The sequence below is a fragment of the Callithrix jacchus genome, chromosome 4 (assembly GCF_049354715.1).
Source record: "Callithrix jacchus isolate 240 chromosome 4, calJac240_pri, whole genome shotgun sequence".
Lineage (NCBI taxonomy): Eukaryota > Metazoa > Chordata > Mammalia > Primates > Cebidae > Callithrix > Callithrix jacchus.
This window is the reverse complement of record NC_133505.1, coordinates 4,830,534-4,852,150: the sequence shown is the minus strand read 5'-3', so window position 1 is coordinate 4,852,150 and position 21,617 is coordinate 4,830,534. Positions and strand designations below refer to the sequence as shown.

The 21,617-nt window shown below is 42.0% G+C and overlaps 2 protein-coding genes across 7 annotated transcripts in view; one reads left to right on the top strand and one right to left on the bottom strand.

Moving 5' to 3' along the window:
• SLC17A1 (solute carrier family 17 member 1) overlaps window positions 1-14,966 on the bottom strand; it is a 44,973-nt gene extending 30,007 nt beyond the window's left edge. Inside the window, exons 1-2 of the mRNA XM_078370542.1 lie at window positions 14,798-14,966; window positions 3,192-3,275 (exon numbers count right to left, since the gene is read on the bottom strand). Coding sequence (XP_078226668.1) covers window positions 3,192-3,275; window positions 14,798-14,966 — 253 coding nt within the window. The remainder of the gene's footprint in view (window positions 1-3,191; window positions 3,276-14,797) is intronic.
• TRIM38 (tripartite motif containing 38) overlaps window positions 1-21,617 on the top strand; it is a 183,565-nt gene that overhangs the window by 40,768 nt on the left and 121,180 nt on the right. The gene's annotated exons all lie outside the window — the stretch shown is intronic.

Below are 21,617 nucleotides of genomic sequence, written 5' to 3'. Positions count from 1 at the left end.
CTGGAGCTAAGCCTTTGATCTACCTCCTGATGGAAAACAGGATTAACAAGCCACCTTAAAGGCACCATTGTTTGCTTGCACTGTGTATCTTTGAAAAACATAAACTGCTTTGTAAACTATTATCACAAGCCCCCTTACACTGCTTTGTGAGTGGTTATCACAAGCCCCTGATAACTATTTTTATGGAGTTTCTATTTCCTTTCTGTTTACCCCTTTTCTGCTGAGATAAAGTAAATGTAACAAGAAAAAAGGTATAAAAGGTGTAACCCACAAGAATAAACTTGCTGCATTTTGACCATAAGTTACGCAGACCTCCAGACTCCGCTTTACTTTTTTCTTTCACTTCCGCGCACTCTCTCCCTCAGGTTGAATGAGACATCTACGTTGGCGGTCTTGGGGACTCCCGCAGGTCAGTAGCCCCCTGGCAGATGTGCTGGACCCCAACAAAAGTGTGTATGCACCAGGGGCTGGGAATCTTGGGAGTAAACTTAGAATTCTTCCTACTACAGTACACCATCTGGCCCTTATAGAGTCATGTTCCTCCTATGTGCAAAACATATTCACCCCATTTCAAGCTTCCCAAATTCTTCATCTTACTATGTTATCAGCTCAAGTTCAAAACCTCATCAAAATATCATTAGCACAGAGTCCAAAATCTCATCATCTAAAGACAGTTGTGAAAGAGACACCTCTGATTAATCCATCCTAGGGCACAATTTCTGTCTGTGGGCTTGTGAAACTAAAGAGGCAAGTTAAATGCCCCTAACACTCTTACCATGTAATAGTGGAACAGGTGTAGTATAAAGCTATAGACAAGGTGGGGGTGGCGGGGGGAGGGTGGGGAATAACAGAGGAGAAAAGGAGTCATTGATTCGTGAAGGTTCTGAAGTTCAGCTAGGCCAGGGTTGGATTTTTCATGAGGCCTGGAGATAATTCTTGTGGCTCTTGGCTCTACCCTCTGGGCTCTGGGCTGTATTTTCTGTGCTCATGGTTCCACCCAAAAAGAAAACAGGAGCCAGGAAGCTTGGGAGCCATCTTGGAATCCTGTCTACTGCACATTCATAGTTAACGAATAATTTTTTATTGCAAATAAATATTAACTTCATAAATAAATAGACTTTTTGTATGTAATGAGATAATCATACAGTTTTTTTCTTTCAATTAATTTGTGTGGAGTAACAGGTATACATTTTCTAACATTAAATTAGTCTTTCATTTTGAGGATAAACCTGACTTAGCGGTTGCTTTTTTAATGTTTTTATAAATTCCTAGATTTGTTCTGTTAATATTTTATTTAGGATTTTGTGTCTTTACAATTTTCATAGGGCTATTTTGCTTTATATATTGGAAGCTATTTTATTAGATGTATAAATATTTTACATCATCCTATTGAATTGAATTTTATATCATTTTGCAGCATTGATGTAGAATTGTTTGAATTAGTAAAATATTTTAAACAAATTAGATGTCTATAAATTAGTGACCATTTAAATAAATTATAATATATCCATCCATACTTCAGCTCTAAAATTGCTGAGGAAAAATTTCTCCCTAAAATTGTGGAATACTCTTTAGATAAACTGTTAAATAAAAAAAAGCATTAGTACCCAACAAATAGTTGGCTAGTTTTCTGGACTAGCCTGAGCCTCCGTTGTTAAAAGATAAGAACATTAGATAAAATATATTTAAAATAAACCATGTCATTAAAAGCATGGATGATCTAAAAGGAAAGATGAAATATTCAGGCCAAGGGCTTAGTGAGGATGGGAGCCTCAAAACATAAGTTGAGCATTGAAGTCAGATTTTTCACTATGCACTTTTGATCTTGGGATTTTTTTGGCCTTCCACAATATGGGACAACAGGAATGAAATACCAAGATCCTAGAATGGGATAGTATATAGTAGGAGACCCTCGTCTAAAATGCTTAGATGCCAAAGACTTACAAGATCCATGAAGGATGAATGCATTGCTCCCTAACGTTGTTAGTGGACTGCCAAGAAATTTTGTGCCATATGATCTTAAGAGCTGGATAGAAGGGGGTAAAAGAATACTCCTGAGAAATTTAATCATCAGCCAGCGCTTCCTGTGATTTTCAGCCTAAACTCGTAATCTTAGGGAGGTGAATGGATCTAGAAGGCTATCAGATGAAACCTTGTACAAAAACACTCCTGCAGGAGAGAAGAAAGCCTCTATGTGGTAAAAGTGAAGTCATTGTCACCATGTCAGAGAGGGGCTCATTGTCTTAGTCATTTAGGGGTGCCCTTTTGAGTTTTACTCATTTCTCTCCTTCACATTTCTCCAGGAAGTCCATAAATTATGTCTAAATAAGTTTTGAGTCAAAAAGAAGACCATAAGGGGAATTCTAAGGAGTTTAGGATTGAGTAACAGTAAGAATACTGCATATCAAACTCATGGACACAGTAGAATGTACATCTGTAAATACATTTATCAAAAAGAGAAGAAAGAATTTACAAACTTGGAAACTGTACAAAGGAACAAACCCAAAGAGTCTAAAAGGAATTAAATGCATAAGGGCAGAAATATAGAAAAAAAAATGTATATATATATAAACTTTGAATGCAGATGAAATAAACTTAAGCAAAATAAATATCAAAATTGATACAAGAAGAAATATATAACTTAATATACAGTAACTTTTACATAAGTTGGAAAAGTGTACAATCTATTGTTCATCTTGTTTTTTGGGATTTTGTCTCCCATGACGTGGACACAACGCTAAGCCAATAGCAGTAATTCTTTATTGTTGATACCCTACCCTACCTAAAATAAACAGTTTATCTCAAAAAGTATTCAGTATGCATTTATCTGTTGATGTCCAAGAATGCGAGGACTCAGGAACGTTTATCCTGCCTTACTTCTTCTTACAGATCTATCTCTTCTTCTCTTGGAGATGGAACCAAAAGAGCCCAGTTTTTTTCTGATATTTTCTACCAAATGATGAACTGACAAGTGTACAAAACTTAAAATAAAGTGTGAGCAACCAGAGTATGTAGAATCTTTTTACTTGGGATTTTCTGATTGAAAACCATAGTAAGACTGGTTTCTTCTCTCTTCTTTTCTGAATATTTTTAATACCCCATATGTATTTCATAAAAATATTCTTCCACGTAAAATCTGTGATGTAATATTTAAGAAACAGCCTATACAGTGGAACAGAATAAAGTGCTACCTTTTTTGGGCGGCAACTGGTTGTCCATTTGCATAAGTGGCTGAAGTTGCTTCTCTTCTTGCTGAAGGGTTTGGCCTCCGCTCACTGTTGAGTGCAAAACACAGTGATGTCAGCATAATGTAGACACTACCCAGTACTCCTCTCTGGTTTAAAACTGCTTCAGAGAGAAACCTGCTCCATCACAGCAGTGCCCATTCACCTCCATTATGTGCTCCCCTTGATATTTATTTCACTTTTGTGATCCTTTTGGTTGATTAAAAATATATGGAAGACCTGAAAACTACAGAAAACAAACAAATAACCCTGCCAATCCAGAATTCTAAATACAATAATATTTTCCAGAGTGAGAAATGAAAAGAATCCATTGCCAATAGACCTCCCCTATAAGGGACATTAAAAGAAGCCCTTCAGGCAGGAGGAGATTGCTATAGGTCAGAAACTTGGCAGTACAAAAAGAAAGGAAGAATGTCAGAGAAGGAGCAAGCAAAGATAAAGTACATTCTTTTTTTCCTCCTGTATCTTAATAGAGCTAAAAGATACTATCTGCTTATTGATACCACCAACTCAAGCAGAGGCTAATTGTGCTTTATACTTCCACATGTCCCTGTCCATATCTTCAGTTTCCATGGATAGAGCAGTCACTGCTGCAAAGTTTTATGGCAGAAAGCTCAGCGGATGAAACAGAATGGAGCAGTCTGCCCGGCGCGGTGGCTCGAGCCTGTAATCCCAGCACTTTGGGAGGCTGAGGCGGGTGAATCACGAGGTCAAGAGATCAAGACCAACCTGGTCAACATGGTGAAATCCCGTCTCTACTAAAAATACAAAAAATTAGCTGAGCATGGTGGTGTGTGCCTGTGCAGCGTTCACACCAAGGGCTTGAGACAGTTAGCGTGACTCGCCCCATCTTGGCTGCTGGACCTATCTGCACTCCCCCCTCTTGAGGGCTGTTGAACTGAGACAAAGGTCACGGGCTGAGTCACTGAGGCAAAAACAGAGTACAAAGCAAAGGTCTGCGGTATATGAGGACATTGTGCTGTCTGCTTTCATGTCCCCATCAGTCTCTGTGTAAGCAATACACTTGCTACAATTGAGATGCCTAAGAGGGACAAGAGACCCCTGCCCATATTTTCCCTGGAGCTAAGCCTTTGATCTAACTCCTCATGGAAAACAGGATTAATAAGCCACCTTAAGGGTGCCATTGTTTGCTTGCACTGTGTATCTTTGAAAAACACAAACTGCTTTGTAAACTATTATCACAAGTCCCCCCACTTTTTTTTTGAGACAGAGTTTCGCTCTTCTTACCCATGCTGAAGTGCAATGGCATGATCTCGGCTCACTGCAACCTCCGCCTCCTGGGTTCAGGCAATTCTCCTGCCTCAGCCTCCTGAGTAGCTGGGATTACAGGCACGCACCACCATGCCCAGCTAATTTTTTGTATTTTTAGTAGAGACGGGGTTTCACCATGTTGACCAGGATGGTCTCGATCTCTTGACCTCGTGATCCACCCGCCTCGGCCTCCCAACGTGCTGGGATTACAGGCGTGAGCCACCATGCCCAGCCCCCACAAGCCCCCTTAAACTGCTTTGTGAGTGGTTATCACAAGCCCCTGATAACTATTTTTATGGAGTTTCTATTTTCTTTCTGTTTACCCCTTTTCTGGTGAGATAAAGTAAATGTAACAAGAAAAAAGGTATAAAAGCTGTAACCCACAAGAATAAACTTGCTGTGTTTTGACCATAGGTTACGCAGACCTCCAGACTCCGCTTTACTGTTTTCTTTCACTTCTGTGCACTCTCTCCCTCAGGTTGAACGAGACATCTACGTTGGCGGTCTTGGGCACTCCCGCAGGTCGGTAGCCCCCTGGCAGACGTGCCGGACCCCAACATGCCTGTAATCCCAACTACTCGGGAGGCTGAGGCAGGAGAATTGCCTGAACCCAGGAGGTGGAGGTTGCGGTGAGCCGAGATCGCCCCATTGCACTCCAGCCTGGGTAACAAGAGCGAAACTCCGTCTCAAAAAAAAAAAAGAATGGAGCAGTCTCCTATCAGGCAACCCTTTATAGTCAGAATTCAGCACCAATCTGTGCTGGTCAGTCTAGACGTCAGGATTTTACCGTATCAGATTATATGATACCTAGTGCTCCAAAGATACCTAAGTCCTGAGATTGGATTTGCACAATATTTTTGAATGAGCAATTTGTCAACCATCATTATCACACATTCAAACCTCTTCTGGGGGCACTCTTTATTTCAATTCACATATACATACACACCACACACACAAACCACCCATACATATGTACCACATACATACATACAACGTAAATACATGGCATAAACTCCCCTTATGTTCTCCACACATATACTGCACATACATGCAAACCAAACATATAAACACGTTACAATACTACATCCTCAAAATGGAAGGACAAACTACAAACACCACACAGATAACCACACGCATACACAAACGATGGGCACATACACACCAGGCACGCACAGTGTGCTACACACATTTCCAACACAGCACACCACAGCTATACAAGCATCACACATTGTACAACACATATGTCTCTTTCCTTGTGTCCCTGTGAACCTCACACTGATTGCTAAAAATATGTTCTTTCTTCTTTCTCTTGTGAAAAGCCTTAGAAGACAGGGCATATTCCACCCTTCCCCAAATTTTCCCCTACCGCTAAGTACTTTCAATCATATCTTTGCCAGGGAAGGCCCCCTTAATGGGCCTCTGGGGAATTAATTGATTGCTTATTTCATTTAATGAAACTCTTATAAAAGTGAGACTAACCTGATTCGGGACAAAAAAGTGACTTCTTCTTCTGCTGTCAAGACTTTTCTCTCAATTTTACAGTGTCGACTTTCCAGTATTACCAAGTTCAACCCCCATAAATCATTCACCAATTCTTTAGCCATCACTGTGTCAAAGTTAAAAGCTTAATTTTTAACTTTACTTTTACCTTTTCCTTAAAGCTTCAGGGAAGGAGTGTGACTCAAAATCATCCAGTGGACCAGAAATCTGGGAATTTGCCAGTAATTTCCTGGCATAATAAGCAGACACCCTTAGTCTCTCTCCCTGTCCAGGAGGTGGAGCTTGCCTGCCATAAGTGCTCTCAAGATTTCATTATTAAGGATGGCTCTGGGAGTATAATGCTGTTCTAACTGGAATGTTTTGGCTTTCTAAATTCTCCATAAATGCCCTATTAAATTTTTACCTTTAATTCCTTTCCTTCTTTTCTCCCTCTTTTTCTTCCTTTCTCCCTCCTTTTTTCTTTCTTTCTCTTTCTTTTTTCCCTTCCTTCCTTCCTTCCTTCCTTCCTTCTTTCCTTCCTTCCTTCCTTCCTTCCTTCCCTCCCTCCCTGCTTTCCTCTCTCCCACCCTCCCTTCCTCCTTCTCCTTCCTTCCTTCCTTCCTTCCTTCCTTCCTTCCTTCCTTCCTTCCTTCCTTCCTTCCTTCCCCTCTTCCCCTCACCCTGTCTCCTCCACACTCCTCTCCAAAGGGCACATCTGTTTGACATTAAGCATACTCACAAAGAGGTACATTTTACTGAGGCATGTCCTCTGGAAGGTGTGGTTTCTCTCATGACTCTTCCTGCAATGAGTGTAGGTGCTGGTTCAGCCACTTGGTTATAGCAATATCCAGAAATATTAAAAAAAAAATAGGATCTCATTCTGTCACCCAGGCTGGACTGCTATGATATAATTATGGCTTACTGCAGACTTGAATCCTGAGCTCAAGGGATCCTTCCACTTCAGCCCCCTGAGTAGCTGGGATTACAGGTGTGCAACACTGTACCAAGCTAATTGGTAGAGACAGGGTCTCGCTGTGTTGCCCAGGTTGATTTCAAACTTCTTGCCTCAAGCAATCCTCATGCCTTGGCCTTCCAAATTGTTGGAACGACAGGAGTGAGCTATCAGGCCTGGCCCTAATACTTTTAACTTAGAACTCTTTGAAATGAATCTTCTAATTAGTTAAAAAATATAAGCCCTAAATTCCGTGATTTTGCATTGTAGATAATTTATTACATACTTAACAAGTATTTTTTTATTATGCTTTTAAAGTGCCCATTAATTGTTTGACCCATAGCAGATGCTCTGTAAATCGAATCAGTTATTTCTTTTCCTCTAAAGAAATGTTGTAAATCTTTAACCCCTTTGCCCAGGAGACTTTGATGTTGTTATTCAGTGGGATTTTTTTCTTTTTCAGAAGTCCAGATTCTGCTCGTCCTCTTCTGTGTGCTACAGAATGTTCGTACTATTTGTTTTTTTTATCATACTTGACAATTTCTGGCATTTTCTGAAAAAGGGTCCCTTTTGGTAATTGAAAGACTTAGGTCAGCAGTTGTTTAATGTTCACGTGTTAAAAAAATAACACTCCGGCTGGGCGCGGTGGCTCACGCCTGTAATCCCACCACTTTGGGAGGCCGAGGCAGGTGGATCACGAGGTCAAGAGATCGAGACCATCCTGGTCAACATGGTGAAACCCCGTCTCTACTAAAAATACAAAAAAAAAAAAAAATTAGCTGGGCACGGTGGCGCGTGCCTGTAATCCCAGCTACTCAGGAGGCTGAGGCAGGAGAATTGCCTGAACCCAGGAGGCGGAGGCTGCAGTGAGCCGAGATCGCACTATTGTACTCCAGTCTGGGTAACAAGAGCGAAACTCTGTCTCAAAAAAAAAATAACAGTCCCAATTGCCATCAATATCCTAGTTCTGGGTACTGATTACCTAAAGGAAAACCATCTTTCTGTTTGCTGGTCCCAGAGCTTTCTGCTGCTCTGTGAGATTCTTTGAAATTGTTTCTTCTGGATTCTGTGTTTTATGAATTGAGTTTTAAAATTGATCATCTTATGGAAATGTTTAAGCATACAAAAAATGTATAACAGTTTAAGATAACCATGTATAGGTTGACCCACTTCAATAATTATCAGTATTTAGCCATTTGAGTTTCCACATTCAATGGTGTTTTTTTGTAGCATTTTAAAGTAAATTTCAGACATTATGTCATTTCTTGTATAAAACCTTCAGCATGGCTATGTAATTCATTAGGATTTTAAAAAATATAACTAACATGCAATCAGCACATCTAGTAAATAAACAATAATCCCTTAACAGCATCTAATAGCAAAACATGATGACAATTTTCCTAATTGCTTCAAAGTTGTGTTCTTTATATTTGCATGCTTTAAATGAAGATTAAAATAGGATCTACATAATGGCACTTAATTCTTAAGGCTCTCATGTCTCTTATTTTATAATGATCCCCTCTCCGAGTTTACATTTGCTATTACTTAAAAACAACAATAATTAAAAAAAAAAAGGAGGGGGGTCCCTTGCAGAGTGTCTGTCATAATTGGTTTGGCTAATAGCTTTTTTTAAGGATCATTTGATATTTTTTTTTATTTCCTTACATCCTGCAAACTGTGAGGTTTATAGAGAGGCTTGGTTAGATTCAGCACGAAACCACTTCACAGGAATCCTGGATGATACAGGGTACTACTGCACCCTGTTGGGAGGCACACAGTACAGGGATACTGGATGATACGGGGTACTACTGCACCCTGTTGGGAGGCACATAGTACAGGGATACTGGATGATACGGGGTACTACTGCACACTGTTGGGAGGCACACAGTACAGGGATACTGGATGATACGGGGTACTGCCGCACCCTGTTGGGAGGCACATAGTACAGGGATACTGGATGATACGGGGTACTGCCGCACCCTGTTGGGAGGCACATAGTACAGGGATACTGGATGATACGGGGTACTACTGCACACTGTTGGGAGGCACACAGTACAGGGATACTGGATGATATGGGGTACTGCCGCACCCTGTTGAGAGGCACACAATACAGGGATACTGTATGATACGGGGTACTGCCGCACCCTGTTGGGAGGCACACAGTACAGGGATACTGGATGATACGGGGTACTACCGCACCCTGTTGGGAGGCACATAGTACAGGGATACTGTATGATACAGGATACTACTGCACCCTGTTGGGAGACACACAGTACAGGGATACTGGATGATACGGGGTACTACTGCACCCTGTTGGGAGGCACACAGTACAGGGATACTGGATGATACGGGGTACTACTGCACACTGTTGGGAGGCACACAGTACAGGGATACTGGATGATACGGGGTACTACTGCACCCTGTTGGGAGGCACACAGTACAGGGATACTGGGTGATACAGGGTACTACTGCACCCTGTTGAGAGGCACACAGTACAGGGATACTGGATGATACGGGGTACTACCGCACCCTGTTGAGAGGCACACAGTACAGGGATACTGGATGATACGGGGTACTGCCGCACCCTGTTGAGAGGCACACAGTACAGGGATACTGGATGATATGGGGTACTACTGCACCCTGTTGGGAGGCACACAGTACAGGGATACTGGATGATACGGGGTACTACTGCACCCTGTTGGGAGGCACACAGTACAGGGATACTGGATGATACGGGGTACTACTGCACCCTGTTGAGAGGCACACGGTACAGGGATACTGGATGATACGGGGTACTGCCGCACCCTGTTGGGAGGCACACGGTACAGGGATACTGGATGATACGGGGTACTGCTGCACCCTGTTGAGAGGCACCAGTACAGGGATACTGGATGATACGGGGTACTACTGCACCCTGTTGGGAGGCACACAGTACAGGGATACTGTATGATACGGGGTACTACCGCACCCTGTTGAGAGGCACACAGTACAGGGATACTGGATGATACGGGGTACTACTGCACACTGTTGAGAGGCACACAGTACAGGGATACTGGATGATACGGGGTACTACTGCACCCTGTTGAGAGGCACACAGTACAGGGATACTGGATGATACGGGGTACTACTGCACCCTGTTGGGAGGCACACAGTACAGGGATACTGTATGATACGGGGTACTACCGCACCCTGTTGAGAGGCACACAGTACAGGGATACTGGATGATACAGGGTACTACTGCACACTGTTGAGAGGCACACAGTACAGGGATACTGGATGATACGGGGTACTACTGCACCCTGTTGGGAGGCACACAGTACAGGGATACTGGATGATACGGGGTACTGCCGCACCCTGTTGAGAGGCACACAGTACAGGGATACTGGATGATACGGGGTACTGCCGCACCCTGTTGGGAGGCACACAGTACAGGGATACTGTATGATACGGGGTACTGCCGCACCCTGTTGGGAGGCACACAGTACAGGGATACTGGATGATACGGGGTACTACTGCACCCTGTTGGGAGGCACACAGTAGCAGGTTGTCTCACTTTTGGTGGTAGTAAGATTAATCAGTAGGTTCCGATATTCTCGGCCTGACTTATTAATAAAGTTTTCATTATCTTTTCACCTATGGCTTTTGGATACAGTTAGTAAATGTTGCCTAGATCCATTATATGATTAGAAGTTATAAAATGGTGATTTTCTAATTCTATCACGTCTCCTTCATTTACAAGCTAGAATTTTTTTATAAAAAAGGAAATTTACCTTCTCATACATTTGGTAAGCTGGAAATACAGATTTAATAGGAAAGTTACCATGATTACTTGACAAAGTTCTAGAATAAGTGTCTTAGCAAGGATGGCCAAGTACTACTCTGACCTCCTGAGTTTTATTTGATGGTTACAATCTATTGCAGTTCTTACTCCTTTTTGATGCTCCAGTTGTTCCTTCTTTAGCCAGTGGGAGTCCCTTCAAGCTGGTTTCCCTGTCATTATGATAGGACTTGTGGTCTTGAATAGCTTCCTTGTCTTCCAACACATGAAAACTTTCCAGCTTCCTCTTATATATTTTCTATTCTCTGATCTGGGCTTTCTTAAGAAGTGCTGGCTCCTTTCAGCAGAAGATAACTTTCAGAGACCACACTCTGAGAACCAAGTGCTCGTTGTTCCTGGGCCACATTGCTTTTAGACGTTTTCAGTGGAAGAACTTGAAAAAGGTATTTTTTGAAAAGAAATTATAATTTTTTTGCTTATATTTCGAATTCAAATTTAGGATTAGGGTTATTTTCAAAATGGTTTTGAGTTTATGGTCTTACGTATTTCTCTTTTGCTGAACATCATTGTTCCCAACAAATATACTTTTTTGCTTTGTTATAGCCTACCTATATTAACATGAAAATAATACTAATAGTATTGCCAAAATAACTGCTGCCCCCGCCCACCCCACCCCCCCTCAGAAACAGATCCTGAGATGAAGATTGATGTTAAAGTGATGTAAGGTTTTCTCTGGAAAACAAACTAACAATAAAAATAGGACGGAGGTTGGGAAGTGGGCAGGGAAAGAAAGGAGACCAAACAAGGATACTATAACAAGTGAAGTCAGGAGGAAGCTAAATTTGGACTAATCCTACAAGAGAGCAGTGGGAAAGTGCAGGCTGTGCCTCAAATTTGTCATAACCAAAGGCACAGAAGTTAGAGTGTTTATATGCCAGTACCTACCACCAGTGATTGTCTAGAGGGTGTCAGGTTAAAGACGGGGGAAGAGAGTGGCGGGTGGGTGCTTAAGAGCAAATGAAGGCTTTGTGCCTAGCAGGAGACCCACAGAGGTGGGAGACAAGCTTACTGCCAGGGCCCACTGCTGCTTACAGGCTAGGGCAGTTTATAGGCCTGGGCAGGGGGAGTCTGGTGGGGGCACAGCCTGCTGCCTGGGAAAATGTTGATTATGTGTTCACGGGCGAAGTTTTTCTAGCTGTTGTTCCGGCTGAATGTACTTTCTCCCAGCAGAATATGAGAAGAAGCAGGCTATTTCTTATGGCCCAAGCCCCCCGTGAAATGTTTCACTTTGACCAAGCAGTGAGAAATGGTGGTGGGGGAGCTTACAAAGTGGTAGGGTTTGGACCAACATTCTTGCTTTCTATTTTAACATAAAAGGAAAAGGGGGCATTGTCGACGATCTGGCTGCTTCCTGCTGAATAGGGTGCTGTTATCAGGGTTGGGGTTTTGAAGTAGTGGGTGTCCAACTTCAGAGCTGTTTTCCTGGAGGCGCTGTTATGGAACTTGGTGGAGGAGAAGAATGGCATCAATATGTTTGTGGGTGGTTGCCTGGAGAAGGGAGTTCAGCCTTTGGGAGATAAAGCAGGATATGAAGGTGAGTACACATGGACCCAGAAGTGTTTTATGGAAACGGGATTGTAACATGTTTAGTTTGTTAGTATTTAGAGGAGGCAGATTAGGGGCCCTAAGAAAGGGGTTACCCAAAGCATCCACTTTAGGAGGGATGGTCCCTGTTACTAAGAGTTAGTGGCTTGATGTTGGATTTCTGCAGTCCTGTTACAGAGGCCATGGGCTCTGCGAGCAATGCCAGATTAATTAACATAGAAGAAGCGTTTTTCTTGGAGTTATACACATGTGTCCCCCTTTTTAATGGTTAGGAGGTCTAAGACCCTTTGGTTTTGGAGAATGGCCCCCTCAAGGGAGTTTTTCTGCCTTTGGAGCCTTGTGATGGAAGTATGAGTGTCCTCTACAGTATTATAGAGGACTGTAGATTTTTTTTTTAATATAGAGAAGTTGATATACTTGTTATTCCAGTGCCAAGTGCAGCAGAGATGCTTAATCCTGCTACCAGAAGAATGAGATGTAGAGTCCATTTAGTACAGGTGGAGGGAAATGAGACAGAAACTACCAAAGGAACCTGGATGGTCTTGTTGTTTGGTAAAATGCTAATGTTTGGAGATTAAAACCAGGGTGTATGTTCTTGACCAAATTGCTGGCAGGCAAAGATGAGTTTGTGCCACACAGAAAGAAAAGACCAGGGGTTGACAGGCAAAAGTTGTAAGTAAAGGTAGCGAGCTATGAGAAGATGGGGGTAGAATCCTGGACAAACTTTTGTTCCAACATTTTATTTCTCCAGGTTGAATAGCTATTAGCAACAGTAGACCCTGTGAGGGTCTGATAGGGAAAGTTGGTGGGGGAGGAGGTGAAGACGATTTGGTTTTGGAGAGAGAGAGAGAGAAATGGGTTTTTCTTAACTAATAGCCTCTGTAGTCCTGATAGGGCAGAAGGATATAGATTTCAGTTGAGGGAATTGTATATGCATTTTTTCCAGGGAGCACCCTTGGGTTGGATCATGTAAAGCTGTGCCCGCAGAGCAGGGAAGGGTTGGTAAGAAGTGTTTTATGGAAATGGGATTGTAACATATTTAGTTTAGAGATTATAAAGCAAAGGAGGGTGACAGCCCTGTGTGTGATGATATGGGTGGATTTGACGGGTTGGAGAGAAAGGCATTTAGCCAAGAAAGATTATAAACAGGTTTCAGGAATGGATTGGCCAAGTACGTAAAATGCAGGTTTATTTCAATCTAGGTTTATGTAGTTAGGTTAATGCAGGTTTATTTCAGTCTAGGTTTATGTAGTTAGGTTAACAGAAAGGGCTGTGAACTGCTGGATTTGTGTGGACAAACAAATTGAACAGTTGGAAGAAAGAGGGGCAATGTGTGAGGCTGACAACAGGCCCGACAGCCAGAGGTTGGGGGCAGGGACTTAGAGTACCCCACAGACAAAGAAGACAAAAGGAGAAAAAGGAGATGTGAAAGATTGAACTTTTAGAAGGCCCTTCAGCCATAGCTCCTGGATGAATGTGAAGAACTGGAGTTGACTATTCAGGGATGTGGGAGGGAAAACCAGGAAGGATCAGAAGCAAGATATGAGATAAAAGATTTAAAATTCGAGATGGATCGTGTTATGGACTAGGGCCTTCTAGATCAGCAACTTCTGGAATTTTTATTAAGTGCAGTGAAATTGGTCCTGTAAGGGAGGAAGAATATTTTGGGATGAGGACATTTCTGGATGTGGGTCTGGTCCTTTTTTTAATTTGGAATGGTATGTCCAGTGTGGAAAGAATGCTAGCTTTGCCGCCGTGGGAGTAGCTAGGATAACCTGGTGAGGGCCCAAACACTGAGGCTGGGAGTCTGTGATCCAGACCCAGTCCCCTGGTTGTAGGGACAGTGAAGAATATTTTGAGAATGAACTTTGAGGCTGGGGCAAGTAAGTGTTAGCATACTGTCTTATTAGATGTGTGATATATATTGCCTCTAAACCTTGATGAGTTTTATACCTTTTTTTTTTTTTTTTGCTAAGTGATTTTTTTCTTAGTGGTAGGAGTTTCAAGATATAACTTGTCCTTTACCTTGGAGATGATATTCTGGCATATTTGAGGCCACTGGATCGCTGAAGACTTCACTTATATGGCTAGTCACTGACACTTTGTAGACTTTCTCTCCCCCCTTCCCCCACTTGGGAGTGCTGTATTTTTGCAGGGCATCCAGTGTCCTTGCTCCTTCTGGCTATTCAGCTTTAGTTAATGTAGCTTATAGTGAAACAATGTGATGTTGCAGGTAATCAAGATCCTTTCAGGTTATCTTGTGAAAGAGGCTGGCGAGTTAACTATTCCTTGACAAAACTGTGAAAGGAGTACTGTTGTCTATCCCAAGTTAATGCAAACTACTTAAAATCCTCCTTTCCAAGGGCTCTTCCAAAGAACACACTTGCCATATCAATACCTGTATAGGAAGTAACAGAGCCTCCGTTGATGTGTTACATCTGGCACACCATACACAATTAAGATTACCACTGGAGCCCATCTGTGGTGATCCTCCGCCATCTGCCACAATCTGTTTATTCTGGGGCCATGTTGGTGAGTCCAATGGGAATACAACAGAGATCTTTGCTCTGGCATCTGCTAAGTCTTTACAAATGGAATTACTGTCAGCTGTTCCACCTGGGATGTGGTATTGCATCTGAATTACTAATTTGGCAGGATTGGGCTGTTTTGAGCATTTTCTTCTTTATTTATTTTATTTTTTTATTATTTTTTTTAATAAGACGGGATTTCACCATGTTGGTCAGGCTGGTCTTGAACTCCTGACCTCAGGTGATCTGCCTGCCATGGCCTCTAAAGTGCTTGGATTACAGGCATGAGCCACCATGCCCGGCCAAGCATTTTCATTTAAGCTTCAATGATATTAAATCCTGAGTCACAGCAGTGTGCCCTCATATTAACAAGCTCTCCCTTATCTGGACTTACCTTCTGCCCCCCAAAACCCTGGTCCCATATTCTAGTCATGCTCTCCTTGTCCCTTCCACTTTAGCAGGGCCAGCACTATACCATTTGGACCATCCTAAGACCTGACCTAACTATTTGTCAAGTATTTAGGTTTACTATTTGTTAAGGTATTAGATAAAGTGAGGATAAAATTTGACTAAGCAGGTCAGGCACGGTGGCTCATGCCTGTAATTCCAACACTTTGGGAGGCCGACGTGGGTGGCCATGAGGTCAAGAGATTGAAACCATCCTGGCCGACATGGTGAAACCCTGTCTCTACTAAAAATATAAAAATTAGCTGGACATCGTGGCCCAAACCTGTAGTCCCAGCTACTCAGGAGGCCAAGGCAGGGGAGTCACTTGAATCCAGGAGGAGGAGGTTGCAGTGAGCCGAGATCGCTCCATTGCACTCTAGCCTGGCAACAGAGCAAGACTCCATCTCAAAAAAAAAAGAATTTGACTAAGCAAGTATTGTCTTATAAGTTGTCTGTATCAGCTGTGTTTTCTGCATGGGGATCTTCAGGAAAAGGGATGATGCCATCCCCCAGGATGGGATACTGGGATAAGGATACCAAGAAGTTTTAGGGTAAATTTCAGGCCTTGACTTTAGCATGAGACTTCCAGGACTTGACTCTAAGTCAAGTGTTTGTCTTTGTGTTTTCTGCTACTCTGACAATCAGATCCTGAGTCTGATCTTCAGAACATGTCTGCATTCTGCTATTGGAGATCAGGATATCTTTAAATGCTGCCAGGGAGATTTTTCTGACTTTCATACCATATTCTGATGTTAATTGGCCTTCTTGAGTACATCAGTGGTCATGACCACCATCAAACAGCCAAGTTCAAAGTTGTTCTAATGCCATTTCCACACATTTCTCAAATGCTAGAGGTATCGCCCAAGCCAGTGCCTTCCCTTACACCTGTATCCTATCTTTCATTCCAGTGTACCACAGAAGAGAGTCAATATTTGTAATGCTACAGCGGGCCCAGGTTATTACCAATGCTTTTACAAACATCAAGGGGGTCCCTGGGCCATTTGGCTTGTCAGTGATACAACTCTGGAAGATATTTTAAGAATCTGTATCCTAGGTCTTCTTGTGGAAACAGTTGGCTTAGGTCAGATTCTTTAGAAGCAGACCTTGAGATGAGGATTCCTATAAAAATGATTTATTAGGATATATTTCCAGGAAAACCTGGCTGAGGAAAGCATAAGTAGATCTGGAAAGGATATAAAGTAAGGTCCAGTTCAGTTCTTAGGGGATTCTGGAGATAGTGTGGACCTTGCTTGCCAAGCAGAAGCAAGGGTGTTAGATCATTTATATCTGTGTAGTGATGACATAACTGAGGGCTATTCTCAGGCAGATACCAATTCCCAGGCACACCCAGTTGGCAAGCAAAATGGCTCCTGCAGTCTGAGGGAGCCTGCTAACAGAAAAAGTAGGTTCTGGGTGTTGGGAACAAAAGAAAGCTCATCAGGATTTGGTACGTAGCGAAATGGTAAAAGGAGCTGAGGGGATATGGGTGGAATATTGAGTGTGTGCTATAATAACTGAATACAACTGAGTATTTTTAAACTTTGATGGGAAAGAACCTCTAGATTGATTTATTTCTGCACTTCCGCACATATACTGAACCTATAGTTAATGTGGGGATTGTCTCAGACCAAACCCAGCTATTTTCATCTCTAATATTCAATAACATCGATACATGCCTGGTGCATGGAGAAGTCCAGTAGAATAGGAGTCACTAGGAGCTTCTTCATTAGTGACTAGAGAGTCCCTGGGAACTAGGAAAATCCCTAAGAAAGTTACGCAAAGGAATAATGAAGGCAGACACACAATTTCGCTATTAGTGATCTATTGACAATGGTACAGTAAATAGAAAATGGAAGAGTAAAAGTGAATGTATGGTTCAGACGTTAGGATCTCTGGAAGAGGGTGGCCGGTGGGTAAGAACTAAAGGAGCGGCTTTACCGAAAACTTCTCCAAGACATTATAGACAAAGCAGTTCTGCTCGGCAACTCATGCAGTGAATTGGAGAGAGAAAATTGGAAGATGCCAGTGCTTCAATTTAGTTCACCAGATATTCATTAAATACTGACACTGAAGGCTCAAAGAAGCATGGCTCAGCCCAGGAACATCAGGATTTTAGCTGATTGACAAGGTTAAAGATCTTTCATTGGCATGGACCATTTCCAAGGTCCTGGTGGGGAAGAGGACGCTACTGATATGTTTACATAGTGTCATATTTTTGAAAATTTCTAGAAGTAAGATATTTTAACCACAATTGTTTAAAGTTACTGTCTCCATCCTATTGGATACTATGTTCATGGAATGGTTCTTGGAATTTCATGATATGGTGAAGGGAAAGCTGCAGTGGGAATGTAATTCGTTAGGACTAAAATTTGGGATACATTTATGTGGTTTATTATTATTGCTAGCTACCTTGGCATAGGAACAACTTCCTGGAATACTTAAATCATCCACTGTGCCTGTGTAATGGGATATCCAAATAATGGAAAAGAGTAAATCAAGTGAACATATTGGAATTGGTTTTAAATTTTGTATTGACTTTGCACACAATCTTGACATTGCAGTGATAACACAAAACTCATAAAAATGAGTCCTTCATTAGGATTCCCCAAAATATTTGAGCTTCGTTGGAGGCTGAAGATTTTACAGAAGCAAACTGTGACTCGAGTCACATAGACAATTTTCCCCCCTCTAAATGTGAATCATTCCCTGATCCCTGTCCAAGGTTGATATTGCCTGGGGAAACAAAGGTTTCACAATGCATATCATTGTCTTTGAATATCACCTAAAATTTTCCTGTCTTAATAAAACAGCTCCCTAGTTTTACCTTTAAGCAGTTTACTCTCAGTATCATGTGGATTATACATATTTAAAAATTCACATTAAAAACGACTAGATGAAAGATGCTGCACTAGAAGCTGTGTGTGTGCTCAGTAATGATTTCTGAACATGAGGTCATGGGAAGGGAGGTCGGAGTGTATGGATAAAAACAACCATAGAGAAAAGAATAACAAACAGAAATCCATCCTAAGATGGTCATATGTGTGCCAGGTAACTGGATCTTTACTGAAAGAACCTGGTCACTTCTGGACAAACATCCCCAAATGGAGAAACTGAAATGTGATGAAGGTGAGCACATATGAAGAGCAGAAGGGGAGCACTCCCTTGCCCTTGGTTAGAACAACAATGAGATGAGTGCCCCCATGCAACGATCCTGCAAGATCTGCACATTACCCCAGAACTTAAAGCACAATAAAAAAAAATGGGGTGAGACCCACACTTTGAGAGAACGTTCTCAAGTGCCCTCCTTCCTTCAGGATTCTACATTCAGATGGTGTGGCGAAATACCAGCTCATGAAGTATGCATCCCTCTCTGCTGTATTCCCATTTCCTTTACCAAATTTTGTGAAAATATTTCTCTTACTCTCTCTACCTTCTCATTCCGCTTCACTCCCCAACAAACTGCACACTGACCTGTGCACTCATTTATCTGCTAAACGTACCATGAAAAAGCGACCAAGAATTCCTGATCACAGGTGACTGAGTTCCTTTTCTGACCTCATCTACTTGAACTTTTTCACTTCACTTGTTATTGCTGATCAGTCTTCTTTCTTAAAAGGCCATGTTGGCTGGGCACGGTGGCTCATGACTGTAATCCCAGCACTTTGGGAGGCTGAGGCAGGTGGACCACGAGGTCAGGAGTTCAAGACTAGCCCGACCAATACGGTGAAATCCCATCTCTACTAAAAATACAAAAATTAGCTGAGCATGGTTGTGCATACCTATAATCCCAACTACTTGAGAGGCAGGAGAATTTCTTGAACCTAGGAGGCAGAAGTTGCAGTGAGCTGAGAATGCACCATTGCACTCCAGCCTAGGCAACAGAAAGAGACTCCATCTCAAAAAAAAAAGCCACATCCGGGAGTTTTCAATGAGAGCTGTACTCTCCTATTATTTTTCACATGTACACACCTGACTCTTTCACCTCTGATATTTGTGGACATTTCTTTTTTTGCCCCTCCTTAGATGTTGGCATTCTGTCTTAGCTTGGCTTGTGCTTTTCCATTCACGGGCTCTTCTTGAGCCATTTGGTCTAAGCTCAGGTCTTCAGTACTGACCATATGCATTTTTTGTCTTTATCTTTTTCTTCAGTTCACTCTCTTTCTGCTAAGTTTCAGATTAATGATCTGGCCCCTTGTTGAGCTTGCTGTGTGGCTTGAATTATGTTCCCTCAAAATATGTTGAAGTCCTAATCCTCAGTGTCTGTGAATGTGACTGTATTTGAAGATGGGGTCTTTGCAGATGATCAAGTTAAGATGATGTCACTAGAATAGACCTTGATGCAATATGACTGATGTCCTTATAAAAACAGGACATTTGGATACAGAGACACATGTGTACAGAGAAGAGATGGTGTGAGGACTCAGGGAGAAGGCCAACTACAAGCCAAAAGATGTCTGAGCCTACCAGAAGCTGAAAGAATAAAAAAGACCTAGAACAGATTCATCCTCAAAGTTCTTAAAAGGAACCAACCATGCAACACCTTGATTTTGAACTTCTAGAGATTTAAGATAATAAATTACTTTGTTTGAGCAACTTAGTTGGTGGCACATTGTTAGAGCAACCCCAGGAAGCTAATACACATGCTCACATGATTATCCCACTATTACCACTAAGTCAACATGTCCCAAAGTCAAATCATGATCCTCCTGCCTGAAAAGGGCTCATTTTGCTACATTCCCTGGCTTAGTTGTTCAGACCACTCTCTATTCATTCTCTCGGGTCAGAGACCCAGGACTCCTTGACATCTTTCTTCTCCTGCATCCATCTAGTCAAATATCATGATCTTCCAGTTCTGTCTTATGACATTTTTCATGTCTCTCTTCTCGTCTTCATCTCAGCTTTTTCTGCCCTCACCACTGCTGAGGTGAGTTCAGTCCTCACCACTGCTGTGTAGACCACTGCACAGATGATCTTCTTGATTCTCAAATTAGGTCAGAGTTTTCTATCTAGAGAGAAAATCTGCCCATGTCAGTATTGCTATGATGCCTGTCATATTGCTTGTAGGTTACACCTTCAACTCCCTAACACAGCAAACAAGACTTCCTTACTCTGGCCACTCCCACTTCCCTATACCCATCTCTCCTTTCTTAACTGATCATGCGGGCAAGTGATTCCCTTCAGAATCCATCCTGCTTCTTGCTTTTACTCTTTTGTACAAGTTGGGCTCCAGTGTAGAAAATCTTACCATAATACTACTCACCCAACATTTAGCTTGGGAATTACTGACTGAAGGAGATCGCCTCTGTGTTCTTCAGCTTGGAATCAGAACTCATCTGGTCTTTCATGATGCCCTACATGTGTACCTACAACAGTGTAGTGCTCTCAGTTATTGTGTCTGTCCTCCACATTAGAATGGAGAAGAATGACTGTGCCTCCTTTACACCAGTGTCCCAAGATTACAGAGTCTGGAAAATAACAAGATCTCAGTAATTATTGTGTTTATTCAAGCTTGGCCCTCTAAATGCTTGTCCTGATTTTTCACTCAGAATTATTGTCTATCACATTGCCTCTATATGCAATGACTCAATGGCTCTAATCTTTAATCTACATGGTGGAAATCAGAACAGTGGTCAACCCACAACAACCCAATTCCTGAACTCACTAACACCCACAAATTGCCATTTTACAAAAATACGAATTCATTCATATTTGAGCTAAATGATTGAACTACTGAATTATTTGGATCTCAGAAGAAGAAAAATGACAGACTTACACTGGGTAGTTTGTGGACAGTGTTGAAAATCACAATTTACACAGGAGTAGGCAGGTGGCAGGGAAACCACAAGAGATTCTGGAGAACCCCACAGCTTGAAAAATAAATGCAAATAAAAAAGGCTGAAGGGACAGAGAAGAGAGAAGTTACTGTAACATGTGGAAAGGGCTGCCTTCCAGGAGCCATGAACTGTAATAGAAAGCCGCCTGCAGACCCCAAAGGAGAGACTGTCAGATATAAATACTCCCTAACCCTACCTATGTAAAATCTATCAGAAGCCAATCGACAAGGGAGTACAGGATGCAGTCTGTATGGGTCAGCATCTGGGGCCTGAGCAGGATGGAAATAAATGGAGACCATACAGAGAAGAACACATGGACAATATACAACCCAACAAATAGAAATTAATGTTAATTTTCACAAACAAGAACTATCATTGTTTTAGTGATGTTGCTACCCTGGATTAAAAGTTTTAAAACATTGGTTCTTGTATCCAGAAATGGAATCTAACATACTGGGTCCCATAGAGCAAGCTCTC